The sequence below is a fragment of the Giraffa tippelskirchi genome, chromosome 11 (assembly GCF_054371585.1).
Source record: "Giraffa tippelskirchi isolate mGirTip1 chromosome 11, T2T-mGirTip1v1.2.pri, whole genome shotgun sequence".
Classification (NCBI taxonomy): domain Eukaryota; kingdom Metazoa; phylum Chordata; class Mammalia; order Artiodactyla; family Giraffidae; genus Giraffa; species Giraffa tippelskirchi.
The window spans coordinates 103,860,750-103,885,783 of record NC_137285.1 but is presented as its reverse complement, the minus strand read 5'-3'; the positions used below and the strand labels follow the sequence as shown (position 1 = coordinate 103,885,783).

Genomic DNA, 25,034 nt, shown 5'->3' with positions numbered 1-25,034 from the left:
GAAAAAAAAATACAAGTCTTCCTTTTTGGAGCTTACAATCTGGTGAGAGTGGAGCATTTAAAATCAATGTGCACAAGGTGGAATTTTCAATAAATAGTTCCAGAATAAGTGGGTAGCTGTGTGATTTAAAAGTTAGCCAGTATATTAGACCTTTACACCTTGGATTAAATTAGTCCAAGATGGATCAGAGATTTAAATATATAAATCAGGAAAATGCTAGAGGAATTAACGGAAGAAAAATTTTAAAAGAATAATCTTAGAATAGGAGAAGGCATTTTTAAATATGAAACAACCTAGAAGCCATAAAAGAACAGTGAATTCTACTACATGGAAATGTTTGTAAAATGTGTGTAGAAAACCAACCATAAGTAAAGTCAAAACCCAAATAACAACACTGTGAAAATATTTGCAACTAATATCGTAAATAAAGGATCTAATTTCCCAAATATGTAAAGGATTGTTGCAAGTCAATAAGATGATCAAAGATATGAGCCTATATTTCATGAGCAGGAAAAGCAAATGGTTCACTCCCATTTTTAATTAGAAAAATGCAAATTAAAATTAAGCCAAGATGCCATTTTGACTTATCTAATTGACGAAGTTGAAAAAGCTTCAGTGTAGTTCAGTTCAGTCGCTCAGTCGTGTCCGACTCTTTGCGACCCCATGAATCGCAGCACGCCAGGCCTCCCTGTCCATCACCAACTACCGGAGTTTACCCAAACCCATGACCATCGAGTCAGTGATGCCATCCAACCATCTCATCCTCTGTCGTCCCCTTCTCCTATTGCCCCCAATCCTTCCCAGCATTAGGGTCTTTTCCAGTGAGTCAACTCTTCGCATGAGGTGGCCAAAGTATTGGAGTTTCAGCTTCAGCATCAGTCCTTCCAATGAACACCCAGGACTGATCTCCTTTAGGATGGACTGGTTGGATCTCCTTGCAGTCCAAGGGACTCTCAAGAGTCTTCTCCAACACCACAGCTCAAAAGCATCAATACTTCGGTGCTCAGCTTTCTTCACAGTCCAACTCTCACATCCATACATGACCACTGGAAAAACCATAGCCTTGACTAGACGGACCTTTGTTGGCAAAGTAATGTCTCTGCTTTTAAATATGCTGTCTAGGTTGGTCATAACCTTGCTTCCAAGGAGTAAGTGTCTTTTAATTTCATGGCTGCAGTCACCGTCAGCAGTGATTTTGGAGCCCCAAAAAATAAAGTCTGACACTGTTTCCACTGTTTCCCCATCTATTTCCCATGAAGTGATGGGACCAGATGCCACGATCTTAGTTTTCTGAATGTTGAGCTTTAAGCCAACCTTTTCACTCTTCTCTTTCACTTTCATCAAGAGACTCTTTAGTTCTTCTTCACTTTCTGTCATAAGGGTGGTGTCATCCGCATATCTGAGGTTATTGATATTTCTCCCAGCAATCTTGATTCCAGCTTGTGTTTCTTCCAGCCCAGAGTTTCTCATGATGTACTCTGCATATAAGTTAAATAAGCAGGGTGACAATATACAGCCTTGACGTACTCCTTTTCCTATTTGGAACCAGTCTGTTGTTCCACGTCCAGTTCTAACTGTTGCTTCCTGACCTGCATACAGGTTCCTCAAGAGACAGGTCAGATGGTCTGGTATTCCCATCTCTTTCAGAATTTTCCACAGTTTATTGTGATCCACACAGTCAAAGGCTTTGGCATAGTCAATAAAGCAGAAATAGATGTTTTTCTGGAAGTCTCTTGTTTTTTCAATGATCCAGCGGATGTTGGCAATTTGATCTCTGATTCCTCTGCCTTTTCTAAAACCAGCTTGAACATCTGGAAGTTCACGGTTCACGTATTGCTGAAGCCTGACTTGGAGAATTTTGAGCATTTCTTTACTAGCGTGTGAGATGAGTGCAATTGTGCGGTAGTTTGAGCATTCTTTGACATTGCCTTTCTTTGGGATTGGAATGAAAACTGACCTTTTCCAGTCCTGTGGCCACTGCTGAGTTTTCCAGATTTGCTGGCATATCGAGTGCAGCACTTTCACAGCATCATCTTTGAGGATTTGAAATAACTCAACCGGAATTCCATCACCTCCACTAGCTTTGTTTGCAGTGATGCTTTCTAAGGCCCACTTGACTTCACATTCCAGGATGTCTGGCTCTAGGTGAGTGATCACACCATCGTGATTATCTGGATTGTGAAGATCTTTTTTGTACAGTTCTTCTGTGTATTCTTGCCACCTCTTCTTAATATCTTCTGCTTCTGTTAGGTCCCTACCATTTCTGCCCTTTATCGAGCCCATCTTTGCATGAAATGTTCCCTTGGTATCTCTAATTTTCTTGAAGACATCTCTAATCTTTCCCATTCTGTTGTTTTCCTCTATTTCTTTGCATTGATCGCTGAGGAAGGCTTTCTTATCTCTCCTTGCTATTCTTTGGAACTCTGCATTCAGATGGGAATATCTTTCCTTTTCTCCTTTGCTTTTTGCTTCTCTCCTTTTCCCAGCTATTTGTAAGGCCTCCTCAGACAGCCATTTTGCTTTTTTGCATTTCTTTACCATGGGGATGGTCTTGATCCCTGTCTCCTGTACGATGTCACGAACCTCTGTCCATAGTTCATCAGGCACTCTGTCTATCAGATCTAGTCCCTTAAATCTATTTGTCACTTCCACTGTATAATCATAAGGGATTTGATTTAGGTCATACCTGAATGGTCTAGTGGTTTTCCCCACTTTCTTCAATTTAAGTCTGAATTTGGCAATAAGGAGTTCATGATCTGAGCCACAGTCTGCTCCTGGTCTTGTTTTTGCTGACTGTATAGAGCTTCTCCATCTTTGGCTGCAAAGAATATAATCAATCTGATTTCGGTGTTGACCATCTGGTGATGTCCACGTGTAGAGTATTCTCTTGTGTTGTTGGAAGAGGGTGTTTGCTATGACCAGTGCGTTCTCTTGGCAAAACTCTATTAGCCTTTGCCCTGCTTCATTCTGTACTCCAAGGCCAAATTTGCCTGTTACTGCAGGTGTTTCCTGACTTCCTACTTTTGCATTCCAGTCCCCTATAATGAAAAGGACATCTTTTTTGGGTGTTAGTTCTAAAAGGTCTTGTAGGTCTTCGTAGAACTGTTCAAGTTCAGCTTCTTCAGCGTTACTGGTTGGGGCATAGACTTGGATTACCGTGATATTGAATGGTTTGCCTTGGAAACGAACAGAGATCATTCTGTCATTTTTGAGATTGCATCCAAGTACTGCATTTCGGACTCTTTTGTTGACCATGATGGCTACTCCATTTCTTCTAAGGGATTCCTGCCCACAGTAGTAGATATAATGGTCATCTGAGTTAAATCCACCCATTCCAGTCCATCTTAGTTCGCTGATTCCTAGAATGTCGATGTTCACTCTTGCCATCTCCTGTTTGACCACTTTCAATTTGCCTTGACTCATGGACCTAACGTTCCAGGTTCCTATGCAATATCGCTCTTTACAGCATCGGACTTTGCTTCTATCACCAGTCACATCCACAGCTGGGTATTGTTTTTGCTTTGGTTCCATCCCATCATTCTTTCTGGAGTTATTTCTCCACTGATCTCCAGTAGCATATTGGGCACCTACCGACCTGGGGAGTTCATCTTTCAGTGTCCTATCTTTTTGCCTTTTCATACTGTTCATGGGGTTCTCAAGGCAAGAATACTGAAGTGGTTTGCCATGCCCTTCTCCAGTGGACCACATTCTGTCAGATCTCTCCACCATGACCCATCCGTCTTGGGTGGCCCCACACGGCATGGCTTAGTTTCATTGAGATAGTCAAGGCTGTGGTCTGTGTGATCAGATTAGCTAGTTTTCTGTGATTATAGTTTCAGTAGTGCACTTTTGGATTTTGTATGAAACAATAGGCACTCGTTAGGATTATGTATTGGTCCAACCTCTATGAAGTGCAATTTGGCGATGTTTCATTAAATGACAGCTGAAAATACATTATGGTCCTGCAATTGCATTTATTTGTATTTGTTACAAATAGTCTTAATGTTCAAAATAACATTTATCATTAGAACTAAAACTATAAAAACATCTTTGTGATCTTGGGTTTGGCAAGGATTTCTTAGACATGACACCTAGCACACAATCCATAAAAGAAAAAAAAGGGTAAAACAGATTTCAGCAAAATTAAGAACCTTTGCATTTCAAAAGACACCAGTAAGAAAATGAAAATATGAGTCACAGACTGGTAGATATATTTTCAAATCATATATCTGTTAAAAGACTTGTATTTGAAAATATATAAAAACTTTAACAATTCAATAGTAAGAAGAAAAACAAATAACTGAATTTTAAAAGTTTTGAATACACACTTCTCTAAAGATATGATGAGAATAGCCAATAAGCGCATGAAAAGATGTTCAACATCGTTAGTCATTAGAGAATGCAAATTAAAGCCATAATAAGATACTATTTTACATCCCCTAGAATGGCTATACTAAAAAGATAGTAACGAATATTTGTGAGGATGAGGAGAAAGAGGAACCCCAATCACTTAGCGCTGGTGGGAATGTAAAATGGAACAGCCAGTTTGGCAAACACTATGGCAATTTCTTAAACTGTTAAAGATAAATTTACCATACCACCCAGCAATCCTTCACTCCTAGGTAGCAACCCAGAGAAATGAAAATATATGTCCACATGAAGACTTGGCATGAGAATGTCCAGAACAGTGTATCACATGATTCCATTTTTCCAGAAAAGGCAAATCTAAAGAGACAGAAAAGAGATTAGTGATTGCCAACTGAGCTATGAGGGAAGCCCACAAAAACAGCACAAGAAACCTTAAGAGACTGATGGAAATGGTCTAAATCTGGATTATGGTGATGGGTGTAGAACTGGGAAAATTTGCTAAAACTTACTGAGAACAGGTGAAATCATGTAAGGTGAGTGATTTTATAGCATGTAAACTATACAATTTTTAAGAGCTTGCTTGGTGGCTCAGATGGTAAAGAATCTGCCTGCAAAGCAGAAGACTCGATTTGATCCCTGGGTCTGGAAGATACCCTGGAGAAGGGAATGGCTACCTACTCCAGTATTCTTGCGTGGAGAATTCCATGGACAGAGGAGACTGGAGGGCTAGAGTCTATGGGGTCACAAAGAGTTGGACATGACTGAACAACTACTACTACTACAATTTTAAAAAATGACATTTCTACAGTTATTGTGGCATTGTAAGAGCAAAAGAACCAACTTAAATGTCCATCAGTAAGGACTAGTTGAGAAAATTATAGGGGATCTGAACAAAGTGGCTGTATTTTTAAAAAAGGAGCTCCTTTATATGTTGGTATGAAGTAGTCTTCAGATTTTACTGAGTAGAATAAAATCCTGAGAAGTGCAAGATGTATGAGACAACATTTGTGTGAAAAATATGGGGAGAATAATGTACACTTGGAATTTGCTTATATATGTCTAGAATATCTCCAACATAGAGTATTTTATATATCTTGTAATACTGTCTTGTTATTATTCAGTTGCTCAGTCATGTCTGACTCTGCAGCTCCATGGACTGCAGCACACCGGCTTCCCTGTCCTTCACCATGTCTCAGAGCTTGTTCAAAATCATGTCTATTGATTCCATGATGCCATCCAACCATCTTATCCTCTATCATCTCCTTCTCCTCCTGTCTTCAATCTTTCCCAGCATCAGGGTCTTTTCTAATGAGTCGGCTCTTTGCATCAGGTGGCCAAAGTATTGGAGCTTCAGCTTCAGCATCAGTCCTTCCAATGAATATTCAGGATTGATTTCCTTTGAGATTGACTGGTTTGATCTCCATGCAGTCCAAGGGACTCTCAAGGGTCTTCTCCAACACCACAGTTCAAAAGCATCAATTCTTTGGTGCTCAGCCTTCTTATCGCCCAACTCTCACATCCATACTTGACTACTGGAAAAACCATAGCTTTGCTGGATCTTTGTTGGTAAAGGTCTCTGCTTTGTCTCTGCTTCTTAATATGCTGTCTAGGTTTGTCATAGCTTTCCTTCTAAGGAGCAAGTGTCTTTTAATTTCATGGCTGCAGTCACCATCTGCAGTGATTTTGGAGCCCAAGAAAATAAAGTCTATCACTGTTTCCATTGTTTCTCCATCTATTTGCCATGAAGTGATGGGATTGGATGCCATGATCTTAATTTTTTGAATGCTGAGTTCTAAGCCAGTTTTTTTGCTCTCCTCTTTCATCTTCATCAAGAGGCTCTTCAATTCCTCTTTGTTTTCTGCAGTAGGGTCGTATCATCTGCATATCTGAGGTTATTGATATTTCTCCCTGAAATCAAGATTCTGGCTTGTATTTCATCCAGCCCAGCTTTTCATATGATGTACTCTGCATAGAAGTTAAATAAGCAGGGTGACAATAGACAGCCTTGATGTACTCCTTCCCAATTTTGAGCCAGTCCTTTGTTCCATGTGTGTTTCTAACTGTTGCTTCTTGACCTGCATACAGGTTTTGCAGGAGGCAGGTAAGGTGGTCCAATATTCCCATCTCTTGAAGAGTTTTCCACAGTTTGTTGTGATCCACACAGTCAAAGGCTTTAGCATAGTCAATGAAGCAGAAATAGGTGTTTTTTTCTGGAACTCTCTTGCTTTTTCTATGATCCACTGGAAGTTGGCAATTTCATCTCTGATTCCTCTGCCTTTTCTAAATCCAGCTTGAACATCTGGAAGTTCTCGGTTCACGTATAGTTGAAGCCTTCTTGGAGAATTTTGAGCATTACTTCAATAGTGTATGAAATGAGTGCAGTTGTGTGGTATTTTGAGCATTCTTTAGCATTGCCTTTCTTTGGGATTGGAATGAACACTGATCTTTTCTAGTCCTGTGACCACTTCTGAGTTTTCCATATTTTCTGGCATATTGAGTGCAGTACTTTAACAGCATCATCTTTGAGGATTTGAAATAGCTCAACTGGAATTCCATCACCTCCACTAGCTTTGTTCATAGTGATGCTTCCTAAGGACCACTTGACTTCACATTCTAAGATGTCTGGCTCTAGGTGAGTGATCACACCATCATGGTTATCTGACTCATGAAGATCTTTTTTGTATAGTTTTTCTGTGTATTCTTGCCACCTCTTCTTAATATCTTCTGCTTCTGTTAGGTCCATACTAATTTCTGGAAACTAGTATTATTGTTTGCCTCTGGAGAAGGCAACTGGGTGGCTGGGTAGGGAGTGTGAGGGAGACCTTTCACTGTGTATTTGAACTATGTGAATTATGACTTATACAGAAAATAAATAAAAATGTAAAAAAAGATATTCAAATAAAGGAGGTTGTTTGCCCTTTCCATTTTTCTTTTCTAGAAAAATTACTTCCAATAGGTGGCGCTCCTGAAACACCTACGAGTTTTGTTGTTTAGTCGCTGAGTCGTGTCTGACTCTTTGCAACCGTATGGACTGTAGCAAAGCAGGCTTCCCTGTCCTCCACCATCTCCAGAGTTTGCTCAAGTTCATGTCCCTTGAGTTGCAGATGCTATCTAACCATCTCATCCTCTGCTGCCTTTCCCAGGCACCTAGTTACCCAGTTAATACAAGTTTTGCTTTCATTTTGAGAGAAACCCAAATTTGCTTCGATGACCTTTCTCCTCCATTTGTCACCTTTGGGAAGTCTAGATTTAGGGCTGAAAATGTCTCTGCTAGGATTGCTCCAAAATGTATTGCTTTGTTTCTGAGAACTGGATAGAAGGGAAAACACCTGGATTAAAAAAAAATGCAATTGGTTCAGAAAATCAAATAATGCTTGGGCCCTGTTTCCCTGATTGAAGTTTCTGTTTGATTGAATCAGAACTTCTGATTGATTGCAAGATTAATATAGGTCAGTGATTCTTTTTTTCCCCTAATATATATATTTTATTGAAGTATAGTTGCCTTACAACGTTTCAGGTGCACAGCAAGGTGATTCAGTTATACATATACACAAACATTACTTCTGAATTATTTTCCGTTATAAGTTATTACTATTACTTGGGCTTCCCTGGTGGCTCAGACGGTAAAGAATCTGCCTGCAATGTGGGAGACCTGGGTTCAATCCCTGGGTTGGGAAGATCCCCTGGAGGAGGGCATGGCACCCCACTCCAGTGTTCTTGTCTGGAGAATCCTGCTGGACAGAGGAGCCAGGTGGGCTACAGTCTATGGGGTTGCAAAGAGCTGGACACAACTAAGCAACTAAGCACACACACCACAAACATATTATTTATATATATGTGTGCAAAAGTTTTCTACTATGCTTAATAAAGGCTTGAGAATTATAGATCAGTGATTCTTAACTAAGGGCGACTTTGCTCCCGAGGGGATATTTGCGGTATGTGGAGATATTCTTGTTGTCAGAACTTGGAGGTGCTACTGGCATCTGAGGGAGAGAGGCCAGGGATGCTGCTAGAAACCCTACAGAGCACAGGAGAGTCATCCCCCTCCCCCCACGGAATTATCAGTCAACTCTCCCTACCTCCCATCCTTATAGCTGCCTGGGGAAAGGAGATAGGCTTGGCAGTAGTTGGGAGGGCAGGTAGTGCAAAGGCACTTCCTTAGAATTAGTGTAGAAAGACATACCTACTCTGAGTCTTGGGTTCAGTTCTTCCTCAGGTGGCTGTATTGGTCATCTTCCCGTTCCTTAAGGGGCTACAAAGGACATTTTATCATCATCCTCTATGAATTAATTTGATATGTATTTATTTTTTAATTTAAAAAATTTTATAAACATTTTTAGCTTTTACTTCCAATGTCTTTAATTTTTTTCACCTTTCTTCAGGTACATATGTTTTTTGTCATTTTTTTATATTTAAGTTTTATTGGAGTATAATTGATTTACAATGTTGTGTTAGTTTCAGGTATCAGCAAAGTGAGTCAGTTATGCACATATCCACTTTTCTTTTTTAAAGATTCTTTCCCATTTGGCCATCACAGAGTACTGAGTAGAGTTCCCTGTGCTATACAGCAAGTTCTTATTAGTTGTCTATTTTAGATATAGTAGTGGAGAAGGAAATGGCAACCCACTCCAGTATTCTTGCCTGGAGAACCCCAGGGACAGAGGAGCCTGGTGGGCTGCCGTCTATGGGGTCACACAGAGTCGGACACGACTGAAGCGACTTAGCAGCAGCAGCAGCAGTGTGTAAATGTCAATCCCAATATTCCAGTTTATCCCTCCCCACTTTACTCCCTGGTAACCGTAAGTTTGTTTTCTACTGATGCATACTTATTGAGTGCTTTTTATGTTCAAGGTTTTGGAGTGGTTTCTTCATGGTCCTGGGGGTAGAAGGGGACAAGGATGGAGGGAGGCGCTGCATCTAGTTTCTCTGTGTGGCTCTCTCAGTATGTTCTTCAGCTTTTCTCACTAGATCCTTACCTCAGTCTCTCTCGACCGTTCTCTTTGTTTCATCCATTCTACCCAAAGGGATAATGATGCCATTGTCTGTTATGTCCTAAGCAGTTTTTGTTTACATAGTAACTTCCAAATAACTTGCCCATCCCACCCCCATTCCAAAATTTTACCACTACTAACTAGCAGGGTCTCTTTCATCTCATATTCACTTACCTGGTAGAGCTGGTCGTTGTTCAACAGCGTCTGCTTGTCTGAAGCTGCACAAAAAAATAAACGAAATGTACACATAAACAAGACAGAATGAATAATAAACTGGGTTATATTCTCCCAATGGAGTACTGAATAGCAATAAGAATTAGTGAAATACATCTACACACAACATTATGGATGGATCTCACAAGCATATTGTTGAGTGAAAGAAGCCACACACAAGAGTACTTAATGTGTGAGTCTATTCACATAAGGATCAAAACCAGGCAGAATGAGTCAGTGTTGTTAGAAGTCAGGAGAGTAGTTGCTTTGGGGACTAGGTAGAGGCTGGAAGTGACCCCAAGGATTAATTCACTTTCTTTAACTGGGTGCTGAATGCATGTGTGTGTTTGCTTTGTTAAAAATTTTTTTGAGCTGTATATATGTGACTCATGCACTTTTGTGAATGCAGGTTTTACTTAAATAAAGAGATTTTTTTAAAGTACAGAGGACTGGGACTTCCCTGGTCATCCAGTGGTTAAGAATCCATCTGCAAGTGCAGGGGACACAGTTTTGATCCCTGGTCTGGGAAGATCACACATGCGACTGAGCAACTAAGCCTGCAAGCAGCAACTTCTGAGCCTCTGTGCCCAGAGCCCATGCTCTGCAACTAGAGAAGCCACCTCAGTGAGAAGCTCTCGCACTGCAATGAAGAGTAGCCCTGCTTGCCACAACTACCAAAAGCCTCCATGCAGCAATGAAGACCCACAGCCAAAAATAAATAAATAGATAAAATTAAATAAACAGTGAGTAATTTTTTTTAAAAGTACAGAGGACAAATCAGAGAGAGTTGTATCTTGAAACAGGCAAATATGCTATGAAAACACCAAGTGTCCTTTTCCTCCTGCCTTCAGAGTCAGAGCCTCACTGGACCATGCTCATCAGCAACACGTGCCAACCCAGCCTCTTCTCTTGGGTCTCTTTTGGTAGGTAGGAGGCTGAGTGTCCCAGATGGCCTCAGCTCTCATCTAAGAACATTATTTTGTTTTTTGATTTATTTGGTGGTGCCGGGTCTTACTTGTGGCATGTGGTCTCTAGTTGCCTGACCATGGATCAAACTCTGGCCGCCTACAGGGGAGCTCAGAGTCTTAGCCACTGGGCCACCAAGGAAGTCCCTAAGAACATTCTTTTACCTCTTGACTGGCGAACTCCTTCCTGTCCAGCAATGAAGTAGACCCCAACAGCAAGGAGGAAAATGCTGATGATTTCAGTGAAGATAAAGCCAGCCACTGTGGCTGGATTCAACTCAATGCAGTTCTGACACACTGTGGGGAGAGGGAAGGACAAGAATTCCTTCAATTTGGATTTTTTTCTCTTGAGATAATATTTCTGTCCAGGGAAGCAGGCCTCTCTGTGGGTGGTATGGCAAGGGAATGCCTGGAAGATCCTTGGACTAAGAACTTAATGCTTTTTGATGTTCCTCTATTGTGCAGGAGTCCTGGGGATATCCATGCGGTTTTACTACCAGCAACTATCGAAATAAAAGGAAGATCATATCCCATTCTCCATGCTACAGTCGCTCAACTTGTAATCTTCCCTGTCTCCTTTACCTATCTTGACTTGGTTTATATAAACTGCTGACTCCTCCAAGCAGTGGGGCCTACCCAAAGGTGAGCCAGGCTTTATAAGACAGGCTATACTTTTCCAAAATGTTGGGGGAACAGCTTTGTTAAATTAAAAAAAAAGTAAGCTGAGATTAAGAAAGGTGACTTTTGCATTACTGTTTAGCATCTATGTCTACACTCACCCTAGACAGGAAGATCACCAGAGCAGCCAGTACTGCTTAATTTCACATAAGCAAACCAAAGGATACGTACTTCTATAATATAGTTGGAGTGATTTTGAATGGTTATTTGCTCCTTCACATTTATATATCCCTCGAGGGTCTTTGGTACTACTTCCAAGATTCCAAGTAGGTTTATTTGTGTTGACAGAACTTATTTCCTCCATATCTTTAAACCATGTGACCTTTTTATCATCCGTGACGCAAATCAGAAGTACGGAACCATCTTCTCGATTGTCATCCACTTTTACTGAAAAAGGAAATGCCTGTTAAGATCTTGCCCCTGAAATTCTCCCTGTCCTGGGGCGCACATGATTCACATGGGAATATGGTTAGAATTCTAGGTTCTATTCAATAATTCTGGGGAAGCACTAAAAGTTGGCATTTCTAACACACTCCCAGGTAAAGCCAATGCTGTTGATTCATAGGTGGTGCTTTGAGTAATGCCTAGCTGCTAAGGATCTGTTTCTCCTCCAAGCACCAGACAATTAATTGTTTAGTTCCAGGAAAGCCAGGGAGGTCAAGACTGGCCATTGATTTGGTTGACAATGGAAGGGTTTGCTCTCTATCCTTTATCATCCCATCCCTTCTAAGCTGTTCACTTGCTCCTATAGGACCACTGTTGTGAGAGGCCATATTTCCATGAATTCCCCCAGTTTGACGATAGAAAGAAGCCATTTCCCCTACCTTCTTTCACCTGGGCCATAGTACCTGTAGAGACAGAAGACAGAGGATCAGCTGGGCATGGAGTCCTTCAGATATCGTGATGTATCATTTCCACAGTCACTTGAGGCCAAGATGAAGAGATAGAGCCTAATCCATGTGAGTGATAGTATCTGTACTTATTTCCCTGGATGGTAGCCTAAACCACCAAACTGAATTTAGAATGTTGTATAATGAAGAATTTGTCTAGTTTTTGTTCTGGGCTTCTGGGAGGGAGTTTCTCAACCTTTGGAATTTTATGAATGATAGGATTGCCTTTGTGATTCTTGGTGGACCCTTGGATCACACATGAATTTATGTTAAAGAGATGACTCAGGATGGGACAGGTCAAGACCAAACATGTGATTAGAGAATTGGGACTTTGAACTCTAGAAGGTGGAGGAGGGACTGGATATTGAGTTCACTCACATGATTAATGATTCAATCAGTCGTGCCTATGTGATAAAATCCCAAGAAAAACTCAGTGGCACTTCCTAGTTGGTGAACATATCAACATGCCAGGAGGTTGATGTATTTTAATTCTGGAAAGAAAAAGCATGGAACCTCTGTGTTCAGGGCCCTCCCAGACTTCACTCCATGTGTCTCTTCATTTGTCTAGATCTAATTTTTTTTTTTTATAATAAAACTGTCCTGGTGAATATAGGGCTTTCCTGAGTTTTGTGAGCTGTTTTAGCAAATTCTGAAGGGGATCTTGGGAACTCTCCAGATTTGTAGGCAGTTCATCAGAAGTGTGGGTGGTCTGGGGATCCCTGAACCAGTGCCTCCCTTTTAAAGTGAGGGTAGACTTTTAGGGGACTGTGGCCTTCACCTTTGGGGTCTGATCCCAACTCTGGATGGTCAGCATTGTGCAGTTGTATTGCACTATATGTAAGGGTATTGCCTGTACAGTGTGCAATGCTCTGCTCCTTTAGCAGCTAAAGCCTTGGAAAAGATTGGGTGTGTACTAGTTAAAGTCTTTCAGAGCAGAATTACTTCTATAACGTTCAGCTTTGGTGATCCGTTTTTTTGTGTGTGTGGAAATCCTGAATGTCCCGAAGGAGTTAGCCACTAAATAGCCCTCAAATCTGTCTCAAAACTCAGAGTAGTAGAGTTCCATACTAGATATACTATAGAGAGCCAACACTGGAGTTCAGTTCAATTGGATTTAATCCAAACACTTACCGATTACTATTATGTGCCTGACATGAATAAGGAGTGTGGAAGAAAAGGGCGGTAATACAAGTAACTAGTTGTTGCTTCTGAAGAGTTTACAATGAAGTGGAAAATAACCCACAAATGTAATAAATGTAATAGTACTTATAAATTATCATTTAGTACTTGTATAAATGCATATGGAAAGGGGTAGAAAATATTGATTTTGGCCAAGGGTGAGGGGACAAAGAAAGCTTGACAGGGAAGATAGCAGTCTTAGAACTTCACACAGAGTTGAACTGAACTGTTTATGAATACCACTTAGCACAGTGCCTGAAATATGGTAGGAGCATTATATGTTTTGAATGAAAGTATGAATGGATAAATGGAAAAAAAAAAAGCAAGACAAAGAGTTAAGCAGATTTCTAACTAGCTCTTCTCCCCAGCAACCTGGTCACTGTGAGAGGAACAAAGAGTCCTCTCATTCTAATCCTTATACCATAGAAAAGACAGTACAATTGATTGCTGACATTTAAAATTTTGATTATCTGAATTCTAGTTCCTTCTAGGACTTGAGAACTCATGTAGCCAAATTTCCTAGGTTGATGGATGAGAGAACTGAGCCCAGAGGGAGGAGGCATCACCAAGTTCACCTGGCTCACTGGTGACTGAGCTGCACCCAGAACTCAGGTTTCTATGGCTCAATGCAGGGCTTTTTTTGCTCTACAGAAATAGCTGCTATACAGGCTTTCAGCACTGCCCCTCACCCTGTGTTGTCTTCAGCTGGCTCTTTCTCTGTTCCTCTCAGAAATAATTCTAAACTCCAACGTCTCTTCTAGTCCCCCACTCAGTCCTCACCCAGCTCAATTTTAGCAGGTTACATTGCTGCCCACTTAGTTCATTGAAAACATGGATGCTGTAATGGCTCCTTCTTCTTCAGCTTCTTTTCCATCCACAAGCCTCTCTAAGGCTGAAGCCATCTGCACTTTCTCCTAGTCTCAGAGGGTGAGGTTGCCTTGTGCTCTGCGCCCTTGATCCCACTTTTGACTGCAGCCTTTCAGTATCAGTTCCAGGGCCTTCCTCTACTCACTGTCTTCTCCACTTACCACTCAACCTCTCCAGCCTTCTCATCCAAACTTCTTTAAAGAACATTTTACACTTGCTGCTCTCCGCCCCCCCACCCTTGCTCTCCACCTTCTACTCATTTCCATTTGGCTTCCACTCACACTGCTGCTGCTGCTGCTGCTAAGTCGCTTCAGTCATGTCCGACTCTGTGCGACCCCATAGACGGCAGCCCACCAGGCTCCGCTGTCCCTGGGATTCTCCAGGCAAGAACACTGGAGTGGGTTGCCATTTCCTTCTCCAATGCATGAAAGGGAAAAGTGAAAGTGAAGTCGCTCAGTCGTGTCCGACTCTTAGCGACCCCATGGACTGCAGCCCACCAGGCCCCTCTGTCCATGGGATTTTCCAGGCAAGAGTACTGGAGTGGAGTGCCATTGCCTTCTCCGTCCACTCACACTGCCTCACTTAAACTCTTTTAAGTCATCCATGACCTTTGTTTTGCCGAATCCCACCGACTTAAACTTTTAAATGTATTCTTCTATCAGTGGATGTATCTTTAGCATTTCATACTCTTGGTGATTCTCTTGTTCTCTACTCCCTTGGTTTCTATGGAATTGCATTCACCTGATTATTTCAGCTCTTTGATCATTCCTTTATCTCTTTCCTGACATTTTTTTTCTCTAACTTTCCTTAATAGTGATATCCTCACAGTTCCATCCTCAGCCTCCTCTTCCTCACATCTCACATAATACTTGAATGATGTCAACAACTTTCAATGTCTAGAGTCCATATTCCATGCATTGACCCAGTCCATCCACTTCCTACTGTATTTCCAAATGAATATTTGTACAAGTACCCTATATTGCGCGTTATACTCAGACTGGAAATGTTGAAACTTACCACTTCAATCAGACTATGAGCTCATGGGGGGCAGAAGGTTATTATTTTACTTTATATTCTTCTAGCCTGATACATACTAGGATTGACCTCACACATATTTGTTGACCAGCTGGCCAACCGAGTGAGTGAATGCTCTATAAGTCTACTCCTAGCCCGAGCTCTAAGTTAAGGCACACAAACTGTTTCTCTTCAGGCTCCTGGCCTGTGCCCTTTGGGCTACATTCAAACCTAAGATGGCGGCATCCGGGTCTTCTCTCAAGTCAGTAAAGTCCTCTGTTTTGATTTCTTAAGAGACAAGCACTCCACCTCTCCCATGGAACACCTCTCCCATGCTTCTCTCTAGTAGAGAAACTTCATTTTTGCCTTTCTTCTTCGAACTTTAGGGTGACATCTCAAGGTTAGGGGATCCCAATACTCTTGTCCCCCTTATGATGGGCTTCTTCCCTTGAGCCCTTCTCCGGGCTGTCAGACCCCCTAGTGGGCCCTTACCTTGAAGAAGAGCGACAGCCAGGATGAGGCCAGCCAGACGCTTCCCCTGCTCCATATCCATCTCTGTTCTCTGCAGAAGCACTGAGCGGCCAGCCAGCCTGTGCTAGCAGCTAGCCTGGCCCCGCCCAGCATCCTTAGGGCTGGGGCCCCTGTGAGCCTCCACCCTGGGTTGCTAGTGTGGGCAGTGGGTGGGGGCAGGGCTCAGGAGGTCTGCAGGTGCAGATGTCTCTGACTTTCCGTTGGGGAGAAGAGGGTGGGAGGTGGAGGGGAGGGAGCGGGACAGAGTGCTGGATTTCCATCTCAGAGACTCAGCTTATACAGAAAGCGCCCTTGGGCGCAGGGTGGGAGGTGGCCTGGGCCCCTTCCTTCGTAAGGAGGAGAAACACTTCCGCCATCATCTGTAACTCAGAGCTCAGCCAGTTGTTGCCTGTTGTTAGCTGTTGTTGCTAGAACTGATGAACTTAGCTGGGAACCCTTAGGTGCTTGGGGCTGGAGCTCTGAACAGAGAGCCGCCTCATTCCAGGGATTTTTTTTCACTGCTCTTTGAAGATGAGATCATCAAAGTGGTGCCTGCCTGGAAAGGAATAGGTAGGATTATTCCTCCAGGACAGGAAACGCATTTCCAGGGACAGGGGCCTCAGCTGAATTCCCAGGATCTCAGGCCTCTGAGCCAGTTAGCCAGTGAATCAACGAAAACATACAGAGCTCTCATCAGGTGTTTGGAAAACAGAAGCCAGTAAGGCATGTACAATCTCTACCCTTGGGTAAAGTATGGTTTAACTGCAGCACTGCAGACAGTTTTGGATCCCCATATCCCAAAGGGAAAAACTCCATTTGTGCCTGCGAGTTAATCATATTGCTATTATTATTTTTAATATTTATTTATTTGGCTGCGCCAGGTGTTAGCTGCTGCACATGGAATCTTTGGTCTTCTTTGTGGTATGTGAACTCTTAGCTGTGGTGTGTGGGATCTAGTTCCCTGACCAGGGACCGAACCCAGGCCCCCTGCATTGGGAGTCTTAGCCACTGGACCATAAGGAAAGTTCCAATCATATTGTTATTAATAACTCTTACTTAGCACATGTGAAGCGTCAGTATTAAGTGTTAGTTACTCAGTCGTGTCTGACTCTTTGCAATCCCACGAACTGTTGTCTTCCATGCTTCTCTGTCTATGAGGTTCTCCAAACAAGAATACTGGAATGGATTACCATTCCCTTCTCCGGAGGGTCTTCCCGACACAGGGATCGAACCCAGGTCTCCTGCATTGCAGGCAGATTCTTTACCGTTTGAGCTACAGGGAAGTCCTATGAAGTGTCAGACAGCACACAAACATTCTGTTTGAATTCTTTTCATGATACTGAGGGAATTAGTCTCTGGAGAATTCTGTGACTGGCGCAGACCCAGCAGGTAGACAGTATAGGAGCCAGGATGCAAATCTCTCATTAGGGGGCCCCCAAAGGCCAACCTCCTGCTGATAAGAAGCTACTTAGTCTGGTACCCCAGGAGACCCAAGAAGGAGCTTGGGTAGGGTCCCAAGAAAGACCAGGAAAGGGAGGAACCTTGCTGGTATGGCTTATAGAATGGGATTCACAGCTTCTATTAAGGGTTTTGAGAAGTGGCAGTTTTCAGATGGTGAGTAAATGTAATGATGTTGCTGACAGGAACTGAATTTCTTATTTTTCGTCAGCAACTCAAGAAAGGACACCCTGAATCTCCTTCTACTTTGTTGAAGTCCTGGCATCCTTTTCCATAGCCTCTGCTTCCAGCTTCTACCCCACCCCCACACTCCATACTCTGAGAGAGAGCGATTTGCAGCTGCTTCTTTCCTACCCCACCCCCAGCCTACATTTACCCCAGCCACTCCTGTTACCAACAGCAGACAGCAGAGAAATAAGCGTTTTCTAGTTCCTCCCCTACCCTTTACTTTTTCCGGGTACCCGTGAGTCAGTTGGGGAAAGGCGGCAACCCCGCTGATAGTCTGTGACCTGTGTTTGTCTCCTGGATGAATTCTGCTGGGAGATGGAGCACAGCAGGTTTCTCTCTGGCCTGATACTGGCTGCCCTTCTCTCCCAAGGTAAGGCTTCACCGAGTGCCGTGGGGCATCGTGGGGAAGGGACCTGAGAGGGACATTACCACCTGGAATGAAGTCCATTCGAAAGTGCCTCAGTACACCAGTGTTGTCAAGGAGGGCTGTGTTGGGATGTAGCACAGGGTCTGAGAAGCACAGGCTCTTGGCTTTGACTGACTCTAACTAGGGGGACATCATGGCCTTCAATGTCTCTCTGAAACCTCAGGCCAGAGATCTATAGGAAGTTTTGTGCGCTTGAGCCTAGGGCTGGTAATGGGAGCTTTGTTCTGTCTAGGGTAGATAGCCTCCGGGGTCCAGGACTCCAGGTCATGTGGACACCATTACATCACCACCTGGGGCCATCGCCCAGCACTCAGGGGAATGTTTTAAGAGAGAAATTCAATTGCAGCTGAGCAGGAGTGAGGGCAGATTTGGGGTGATAGAATGACGCACTCAGCCCAGTTTTCGTGGTTTTAAAACTGATAGTCTGATGTTCCAGGAATTCCCTCAGTTCCAGGCAAACTGGGATGATGGTTACCCTAGTAGTCAGCTTCTTTGGGAGATCCAGGATTTCCTCTGGAAAGGGATCCCCAAGGAAGACATGTGTGTATGATGTGGAGCATCTGATGTACGTGTGTCTCCCTGAGCATATACGCATGCTGTCTTGACAGAGGCACAAGGAATGGCTCTTTGGGAGATTTTCTAAAAGATGCTCTTCTATCCAAATTGGTAACTGACTATGAATCTCAGGGACAATGTAGATTCCACTTTTCTCTGGGATTGGAGATATACCTTCCAGTGCCTCTGTGGGCTGTGGAGATGTTCTCTGTCATAGCAATTCAGTGGTTCTAGAAAGGTGCTGTGCATACATCCAGCCCTTAAACTCCCCACAAGACTTGACTTGTGTGGAGCCCCAAGAAAAGATTCAATAAAAAAAAATTTTTTTTCTGACCCTCTCCCACAAGCATGGGTAGAATAACTAAAAATCTTTACATGGGATTTGCCTTAGGTCCCCTTTTGGACCACTGGAATGGTAATTCATATTAGTTTCCCTTCTACCCCCAGCCATCACTGGCCCTGGGAAAGGCTGTGGTAGTACCATTCTCTGGGCAGTGGTTGACCATGAGTGAGGAGGAGGGAAAGAGGATGAGAAGTTGATGTTGGAGTGTGGCAGGTGACTGGGAAGCAGAATTAGTTTTCTTGGAGAAAAAAAATGTGGACATCTCCAACTGAAAGCCATTCTTCTGCCTTTCAATATCTCTTGGGTGTTTTAGCATTCTGGCCTCCCTTCCTACTTCTATTCAGTGATCTGAACACATTTCCATGAAGGTTTTGGATTAACCCAATTCCATGATTTCCTTTTTAGCTCTGTGTTCATCAGGGCCTGTCCTCTGTTTGGATTGCATCATCATGTCCTTCTCTCTTTTTTTAATTGTAGTATGATTTCTTTACAATGCTGTGTTAGTTTCTGTTGTATGATGAAGTGAATCAGCTATATGCATATATACGTCCCCTCCCTCTTGGACCTCCCCTACCACCCCCAACTGTGTCCTTCTTGGTCTCTGCAGTTTGTGGGGTGCCTGCTGAAGCCTTTCTCTTATGACTTCCGTCTCTCTCAGCAAAAACCTCAAACTGTTCTAGACTTGGATAGTGGTCCTTCTTAAGTAATGAGCCTCAGCAGAACAGTGGTCTGGTGCAGACTAAAGAGCTGGCTCCAATCGTGGTATTTTTTTTTTTTCCTTAGCAAATTCCTTCAGTCTAGAAGTGCTGGAACCTGAGGACAAAGTAATTTTGCAATGCAATTCCAGCATTAAATGGCTACAAGGAACAGAAGGACAAGAGATGTCAGACAATAAAACTCTGGACTTAGGAAAACGTATCCAGGACCCAAGAGGAATGTATTGGTGCGGTGATGATACAGATGCTGAAAACCCCAAATCATATACTCTGCAAGTATACTATCGAAGTATGTGCTTCCAGGATCCTTTGGGTGGAATAGGTGGGGGCTTCTGGACATGAGAACTTTCTAGCTGGAGGGAGCTCCAGTGTACCTATCTGTGCTCTTAACAAACTGGCTTGCTCTTGTAAGGGTATGAGCCAGATTTTGAAGCCTTGAGTGGGAAAGAGCTTAATGGTACAAGAGCAATAGTAGTCTTGTGACCCAAGCAGTAGGGGCTTGGTCTGGAGCGTGGGTGGCCTATTGCCTTTTTCAAGTTCCTACAAACCTGAGACTACTTCTTGGACTGAAGGTTAAAGGTGGATGTAGCAAGGCTCTTGGAAGGCCTTTTTCCAAGTTTGGGTCTTGACATGAGAGCTCCTGGGGATGCCCTAAGAGGCAGAGATGGTTCCCTGATCTTGAAGACCCTCCCCTTCTCTTTTGGCCTCCCTTCCCCCACAGTGTGCCAGAACTGTGTGGAGCTGGACTCAGGCACCCTGGCAGGCATCGTCATCACTGACATCATTGCCACTGTGCTCCTTGCTCTGGGTGTCTACTGCTTTGCTGGACATGAGACTGGAAGATTCTCCAGGGGTAGGTAGAGGGACAGAGCATGTGTATGTTGTGGCTGTGTGTGTGCACCTGCTAAGGAATGGGGCTGGCATTGGGCTGTGCCTCATCTGGGTGTCACCACTGCAATCTCTTAAGGACTCCTACACCTGGTTACTGACAGAACTTGGGTGCCCACAAAGCTCATGCAGACTTCTGAGGGTGTTTGTAGCTGTGGTCCCCTGGCAGCATTCATGGGCCTCCCTGTGCCACCTCCTTGGCCCTTGCTGACTCTCTTTCTCTGGCTCTTCTAGCTGCTGACACCCAAGTTCTGATGGGGAATGACCAGCTTTATCAGGTGAGCCTTGAGGGGAGAAAGATGAGAATGGGGGGAGGAGCGAGTGGGGATGGAGAGCCTGACACTAAGTTTAACGTGTGTGTGTGTGTGTGTGTGTGTGTGTGTGAAGGTCCTAGTGGGGAATTCATCACTGGGGAGTCCCATGAGCTCTCATCTCTGGGGTCTGCTGGGGTTCCCCATGGGAGAGTTCTGACCCTGCCTCCCTGTTCCCCCTTCTTGTCTCTTAGCCCCTTCGAGAGAGAAATGATGCTCAGTACAGTCGTCTTGGTGATAAGTGGGCGCGGAACAAATGAACGTGATGCTGGTGCCTTCCAGGCACATCACTTATCACCTGGACCCTCTCTCCTTGCTCAGCCAAGAAAGATGTCCTCTCCACTTAGCAGGCGCCTGGATTTTTGCAGGTTCCTGGGCATGGCATGGGAGTGGCCCTGACCTGGCTGGGCCCTTGCCCTCACTGCCCACCTGTGTCCTTCCTTCATGACTTCTGTCCTCTGCCCACCATGGACTGTGTGATGGGTGACCTCTCACCATATCCTGGCCTACTGGTGTTTCTGTCGCACTGGTGGGCTCCCTGGATGCAGGACCTGCCCTGCTGCACTCTCTTGGCTCCAGTCCCCTGTTACAATCCTTCTACAGCTTTGACTTCCTCACCACAGGCGAGGGCAGGCTGCTGTCTTTATGTACACAGCCACATAGAAGTTTCCGTGACATCACGAGCAGAGGTAGCAGAGACATCGAGGGCCCTGGGGAATCACTTCTAATCAAGGCTTTGAGAACATGTATGACAAAGTCCCACTTCTGCTAAGGGGCTGGCCCTGGCTTTATGACTCCTGTGGACTGGTAGCCACTAACTATGAGGACGTTTCAGTCAAGGCCTCTTTAGTACCCATTTCCCTGTATAGAAGGTATCATTCTGTTTTCTTTCCCCAGAACTTGTCCCTGCTGTGCCCTGCCTTCTGCATAATAAACTGGCATCAGAAACCCTTCATCATTTAAAACATATGATCTTTTTCCACCCACTTGGAAAGCTGGAGTCTGAGACTGGGTGGGGAATTGGGATATTTTCAATAGATGTCACCTTTAGCCATTGGGTTAGTAGTTCTGAAACTTTGGGATTTATTTTAAAAATACAGTGACTCCCCTGGCAGTCCAGTGGTTAAGACTCTGCACTTCCAATGCATGGGGCCTGGGTTCAATCCCTGGTTGGGAAACTAAGATCCTGCATACTGCAAAGCCAAAAAATTAAAAAAAATTTTTAAGCACAACTTGAAAAAAAATAAAAAATACACACTTGGGTCCCACTTCGAAACATGCTTGGGTCCCCAGGTAATTCTGAAGCAGCTCCAATTCAAAGACTCTCAGGTTTAGAGGAAGAATTGAAGCCACTTCTTCTTTTGTGTCCTTTATGCCCATTCCTGTCTATCATGGGTGGGAAACCCTCTTTCTATTCTCTGTGTAAGAGTAATTCAAGGAACTTCAGGGCAGTTTAATGAGAGCGGGAGTTTCTTAGGCCAGGATTCCCCAAAGAGAAAATTATTAACAACCACATAGCCAGAGATCTGGATAATTCTGCCCTATCTCCTTGAGATACATACAGACCCTGACTTTGTTAGAGACAGAACGATCTTCCAATTTACACATGCTTCATTCATGGTTATAAGTTATTCCTTCCCTTTATACCCTTCTGCTGCAGTCCTAGCCCTAGATCCCTCTTTTACACAGGATCCATCCTCCCTGGGCAAGGCTTCCACGGCTTGCACTGCACCGATGCTCATGTCCTTCCCATGCACTGCACACCTCCTTTGACCCTATGCTCCTCATATACCCTTACACCCCCCTCTACTACTCACCAGTTCTCAACATTTGCTGTACATTGGATCTCCTGGGGAGCTTTCGAAGTCCTGATGCCTGTGTGCCACCCTCAGAGAGTCTGATTATATTGTGCCTCAGGTGATTCTAATGTGAAGTCAGGGTTGAGAAACACTGACCTTCACCTGAGCCCTTCTGGAAACTTGGGTCCCTTCAGCTCTTTTTTGTGTGCTTTTAAAACATAGCTTTATTGAAGAAAAGTGCGATGAATAAACTACATGTATTTAAAGTGTGAAATTTCATAAGCTTTGGCATATGTATACAATTGTGAAACATCACCATGCTTGGTTTGTATGAACCTACCCAACACTCCAGACAGTTTTCTTATGACCTTTTGCATTCAGTCTTTCCCTTAGCCGTTCATCCTCCAGGCAACTACTGAATAGCTTTCTGTCATTATAGATCAGTTTCCAATTTTCTAGAGCTTTATGTGAGTGAAATAATATAATATATACCCTTTTTTGGTCTGGCTCCTTACATTCAGCATAGTTATTTTGAGATTCATCATCTTGTTGCATCTATTAATAGACGCATTATTCCTTTCTAATGTCAGTAGTATTGTCCTCATTCCTTTCTAATGTCAGTAGTATTGTCCTCATTCCTTTCTAATGTCAGTAGTATTGTCCTCATTCCTTTCTAATGTCAGTAGTATTCCATTGAATGGATAAACCACAAGCTGTTTATTCATCCCTTGATTGTCTTTTGAGTGGTTCCTTGTTTTGGCTGTTACAAATTAAGTTTCTATGAACATTGACATATAAGTCATTATATGCTGCTGCTGCTAAGTCGCTTCAGTCATGTTCGACTCTGTGCGACCCCATAGACAGCAGCCCACCAGGCTCCCCCGTCCCTGGGATTCTCCAGGCAAGAACACTGGAGTGGGTTGCCATTTCCTTCTCCAATGCATGAAAGGGAAAAGTGAAAGTGAAGTCGCTCAGTCATGTCCGACTCTTTGAGACCCCGTGGACTGCAGCCTACCAGGCTCCTCCATCCATGGGATTTTCCAGGCAAGAGTACTGGAGTGGGGTGCCATTGCCTTCTCCGAAGTCATTATATAGGTCATACACACAAGGACATACACTCTTATTTCTATTGGATAAGTACTCAGGAGTGGAATGGCTGGGATAAAATTTTTAAAGAAAGTAGTCTAACTCTTCTCTTTCCAGTCCCATATGAATTGGCTTCTCAGTTACTACAAAATGCCTACTGAGAATTTGATCATGATTGGTTTGAATTTATTGATCAGTTTGGTGCAAACAGATATCTTAGTCATATGCTGCTGCTGCTGCTGCTAAGTCGCTTCAGTCGTGTTCGACTCTGTGCGACCCCATAGACGGCAGCCACCAGGCTCCCCCGTCCCTGGGATTCGCCAGGCAAGAACACTGGAGTGGGTGGCCATTTCCTTCTCCAATGCATGAAAGTGAAAAGTGAAAGTGAAGTCGCTCAGTCGTGTCCGACTCTTAGCGACCCCATGGACTGCAGCCTACCAGGCTCCTCTGCCCATGGGATTCTCCAGGCAAGAGTACTGGAGTGGGGTGCCACTGCCTTCTCCCCCTAGTCATATAGAGTCTTCCAATCCATGAACACATCTTTTTTATAAATTAGAAGGCAAATCTTTTTAAAAATAATTTTATTTTTGACTGTCCTGAGTCTTTGTTGCTGCACGGGCTTTTCTCTAATTCTCTAGTGATGTTGAGCAGGGGCTACTCTAGTTGCAGTGGCTTCTGTTGTTGTGGAGCACGGGCTGTGCGGCGCGAAGACTTCAGTAGCTGCAGCAGGTGGGCTCTGTAGCTGCAGCTCCTCGGCTCTAGAGCACAGGCTCAAGAGTTGTGGTGGACAGGCTTTGTTTCTCTGAGGCACATGGAATCCTCCTGGATCAGGGATTGAAGCCCTGTCTCCTGCGTTGGCAGGCTGATTCTTTACCACTGAGCCACCAGGGAAGCTCCTATGAACACGTTTTTTGTCAGATTTATCCCTAAGTGTTTTAATCTAAATTCAATTTATTTACTAGCTAAAGGGCTATTTCGGTTCTCTATTTTAACCGCAGTGGGTGGAGTGCCTTCTGTTTTGTCTTCAGATTCTATCTATCCTTCCCTTCAAGACCCAGCTCAAGTATCCCCTCCTCTGTGGAGCTTTCGCCGACCACCTCAATTCTCCCAGGACCTCTTAGGAACACTGATAATATCATCTATAGTACTCCTATGCATACTCACATTTGTTCTGTTGTTTTTTGCCTAGTTGGCCTCTCTTACATAATTGTAAGCTCCCTAAAAACAGAAACCATTTGTTTCCTTTTAGTACTTAGCACAGTGCTGGTCTGTCACATGAATGATTAGAAAAGCACTCGTAGGAGGAATACCTAAGTAATTCAATACAGAATTTTTAAGTCAGGAAAATGGAGAGTGTTTCTAATGATCACAGTCAGCACTGGGTACCTGTTCAGAGCATAGCAGTTGGACAGCCTGGGTTGCTAATTCTAGCTCTGTCCCTGACTATGTGCTTTGGGTGAGTGACTTCACCTCTTTGAGCCCCCATATCCTCATCTGTAAAATAAGGACAACATCTATCTTGTCAGTTGTCACAGGATGAAACGAGAT

The 25,034-nt window shown here is 43.6% G+C and overlaps 2 protein-coding genes across 5 annotated transcripts; one reads left to right on the top strand and one right to left on the bottom strand.

Annotated features, from left to right (window-relative positions):
- Positions 1 to 3,954: 3,954 nt before the first annotated feature.
- CD3G (CD3 gamma subunit of T-cell receptor complex) lies at positions 3,955 to 15,737 on the bottom strand. Of its 2 annotated transcripts, none has more exons than XM_081541097.1 (7): positions 15,658 to 15,737; positions 12,040 to 12,063; positions 11,387 to 11,602; positions 10,703 to 10,834; positions 9,534 to 9,577; positions 8,552 to 8,620; positions 3,955 to 4,725 (listed from the first exon to the last, which is right to left on the bottom strand). In XM_081541097.1, exons 1-6 carry the CDS (start codon positions 15,716 to 15,718, stop codon positions 8,570 to 8,572), a joined length of 528 nt encoding a protein of 175 aa, XP_081397223.1. In that variant the 5' UTR covers positions 15,719 to 15,737; the 3' UTR covers positions 3,955 to 4,725; positions 8,552 to 8,569. The 2 variants fall into 2 exon arrangements, with proteins under 2 accessions (XP_081397223.1, XP_081397224.1); XM_081541098.1 differs by having other exon boundaries at positions 8,556 to 8,620.
- A 1,870-nt stretch (positions 15,738 to 17,607) lies between these two features.
- On the top strand, positions 17,608 to 23,124 carry CD3D (CD3 delta subunit of T-cell receptor complex). 3 transcript variants are annotated; one of them, XM_081541100.1, is made up of 5 exons: positions 17,608 to 17,731; positions 19,470 to 19,691; positions 20,124 to 20,255; positions 20,525 to 20,568; positions 20,796 to 23,124. In XM_081541100.1, the coding sequence occupies exons 1-5, from the start codon at positions 17,677 to 17,679 to the stop codon at positions 20,859 to 20,861; spliced, it is 519 nt and encodes a 172-aa protein (XP_081397226.1). In that variant the 5' UTR covers positions 17,608 to 17,676; the 3' UTR covers positions 20,862 to 23,124. The 3 variants fall into 3 exon arrangements, with proteins under 3 accessions (XP_081397226.1, XP_081397228.1, XP_081397227.1); XM_081541102.1 differs by lacking the exon at positions 19,470 to 19,691; XM_081541101.1 differs by lacking the exon at positions 20,124 to 20,255.
- The last annotated feature ends 1,910 nt before the right edge of the window (positions 23,125 to 25,034 follow it).

What these genes read in the sequence shown, in the direction of transcription:
- CD3D (XM_081541100.1), top strand. Translation starts at nt 17,677, where the DNA reads ATGGAGCACAGCAGGTTTCTCTCTGGCCTGATACTGGCTGCCCTTCTC. An exon ending in GGCTGCCCTTCTCTCCCAAG is followed by an intron (nt 17,732 to 19,469) that starts GTAAGGCTTCAC and finishes TTTTTTCCTTAG; the next exon opens with CAAATTCCTTCAGTCTAGAA. An exon ending in GACTGGAAGATTCTCCAGGG is followed by an intron (nt 20,256 to 20,524) that starts GTAGGTAGAGGG and finishes TGGCTCTTCTAG; the next exon opens with CTGCTGACACCCAAGTTCTG.
- CD3G (XM_081541097.1), bottom strand. Translation starts at nt 15,718, where the DNA reads ATGGATATGGAGCAGGGGAAGCGTCTGGCTGGCCTCATCCTGGCTGTC. An exon ending in AGGAGTTCGCCAGTCAAGAG is followed by an intron (nt 9,578 to 10,702) that starts GTAAAAGAATGT and finishes TTTTTTGTGCAG; the next exon opens with CTTCAGACAAGCAGACGCTG. An exon ending in ACAACGACCAGCTCTACCAG is followed by an intron (nt 8,621 to 9,533) that starts GTAAGTGAATAT and finishes TGTCCTTTGTAG; the next exon opens with CCCCTTAAGGAACGGGAAGA.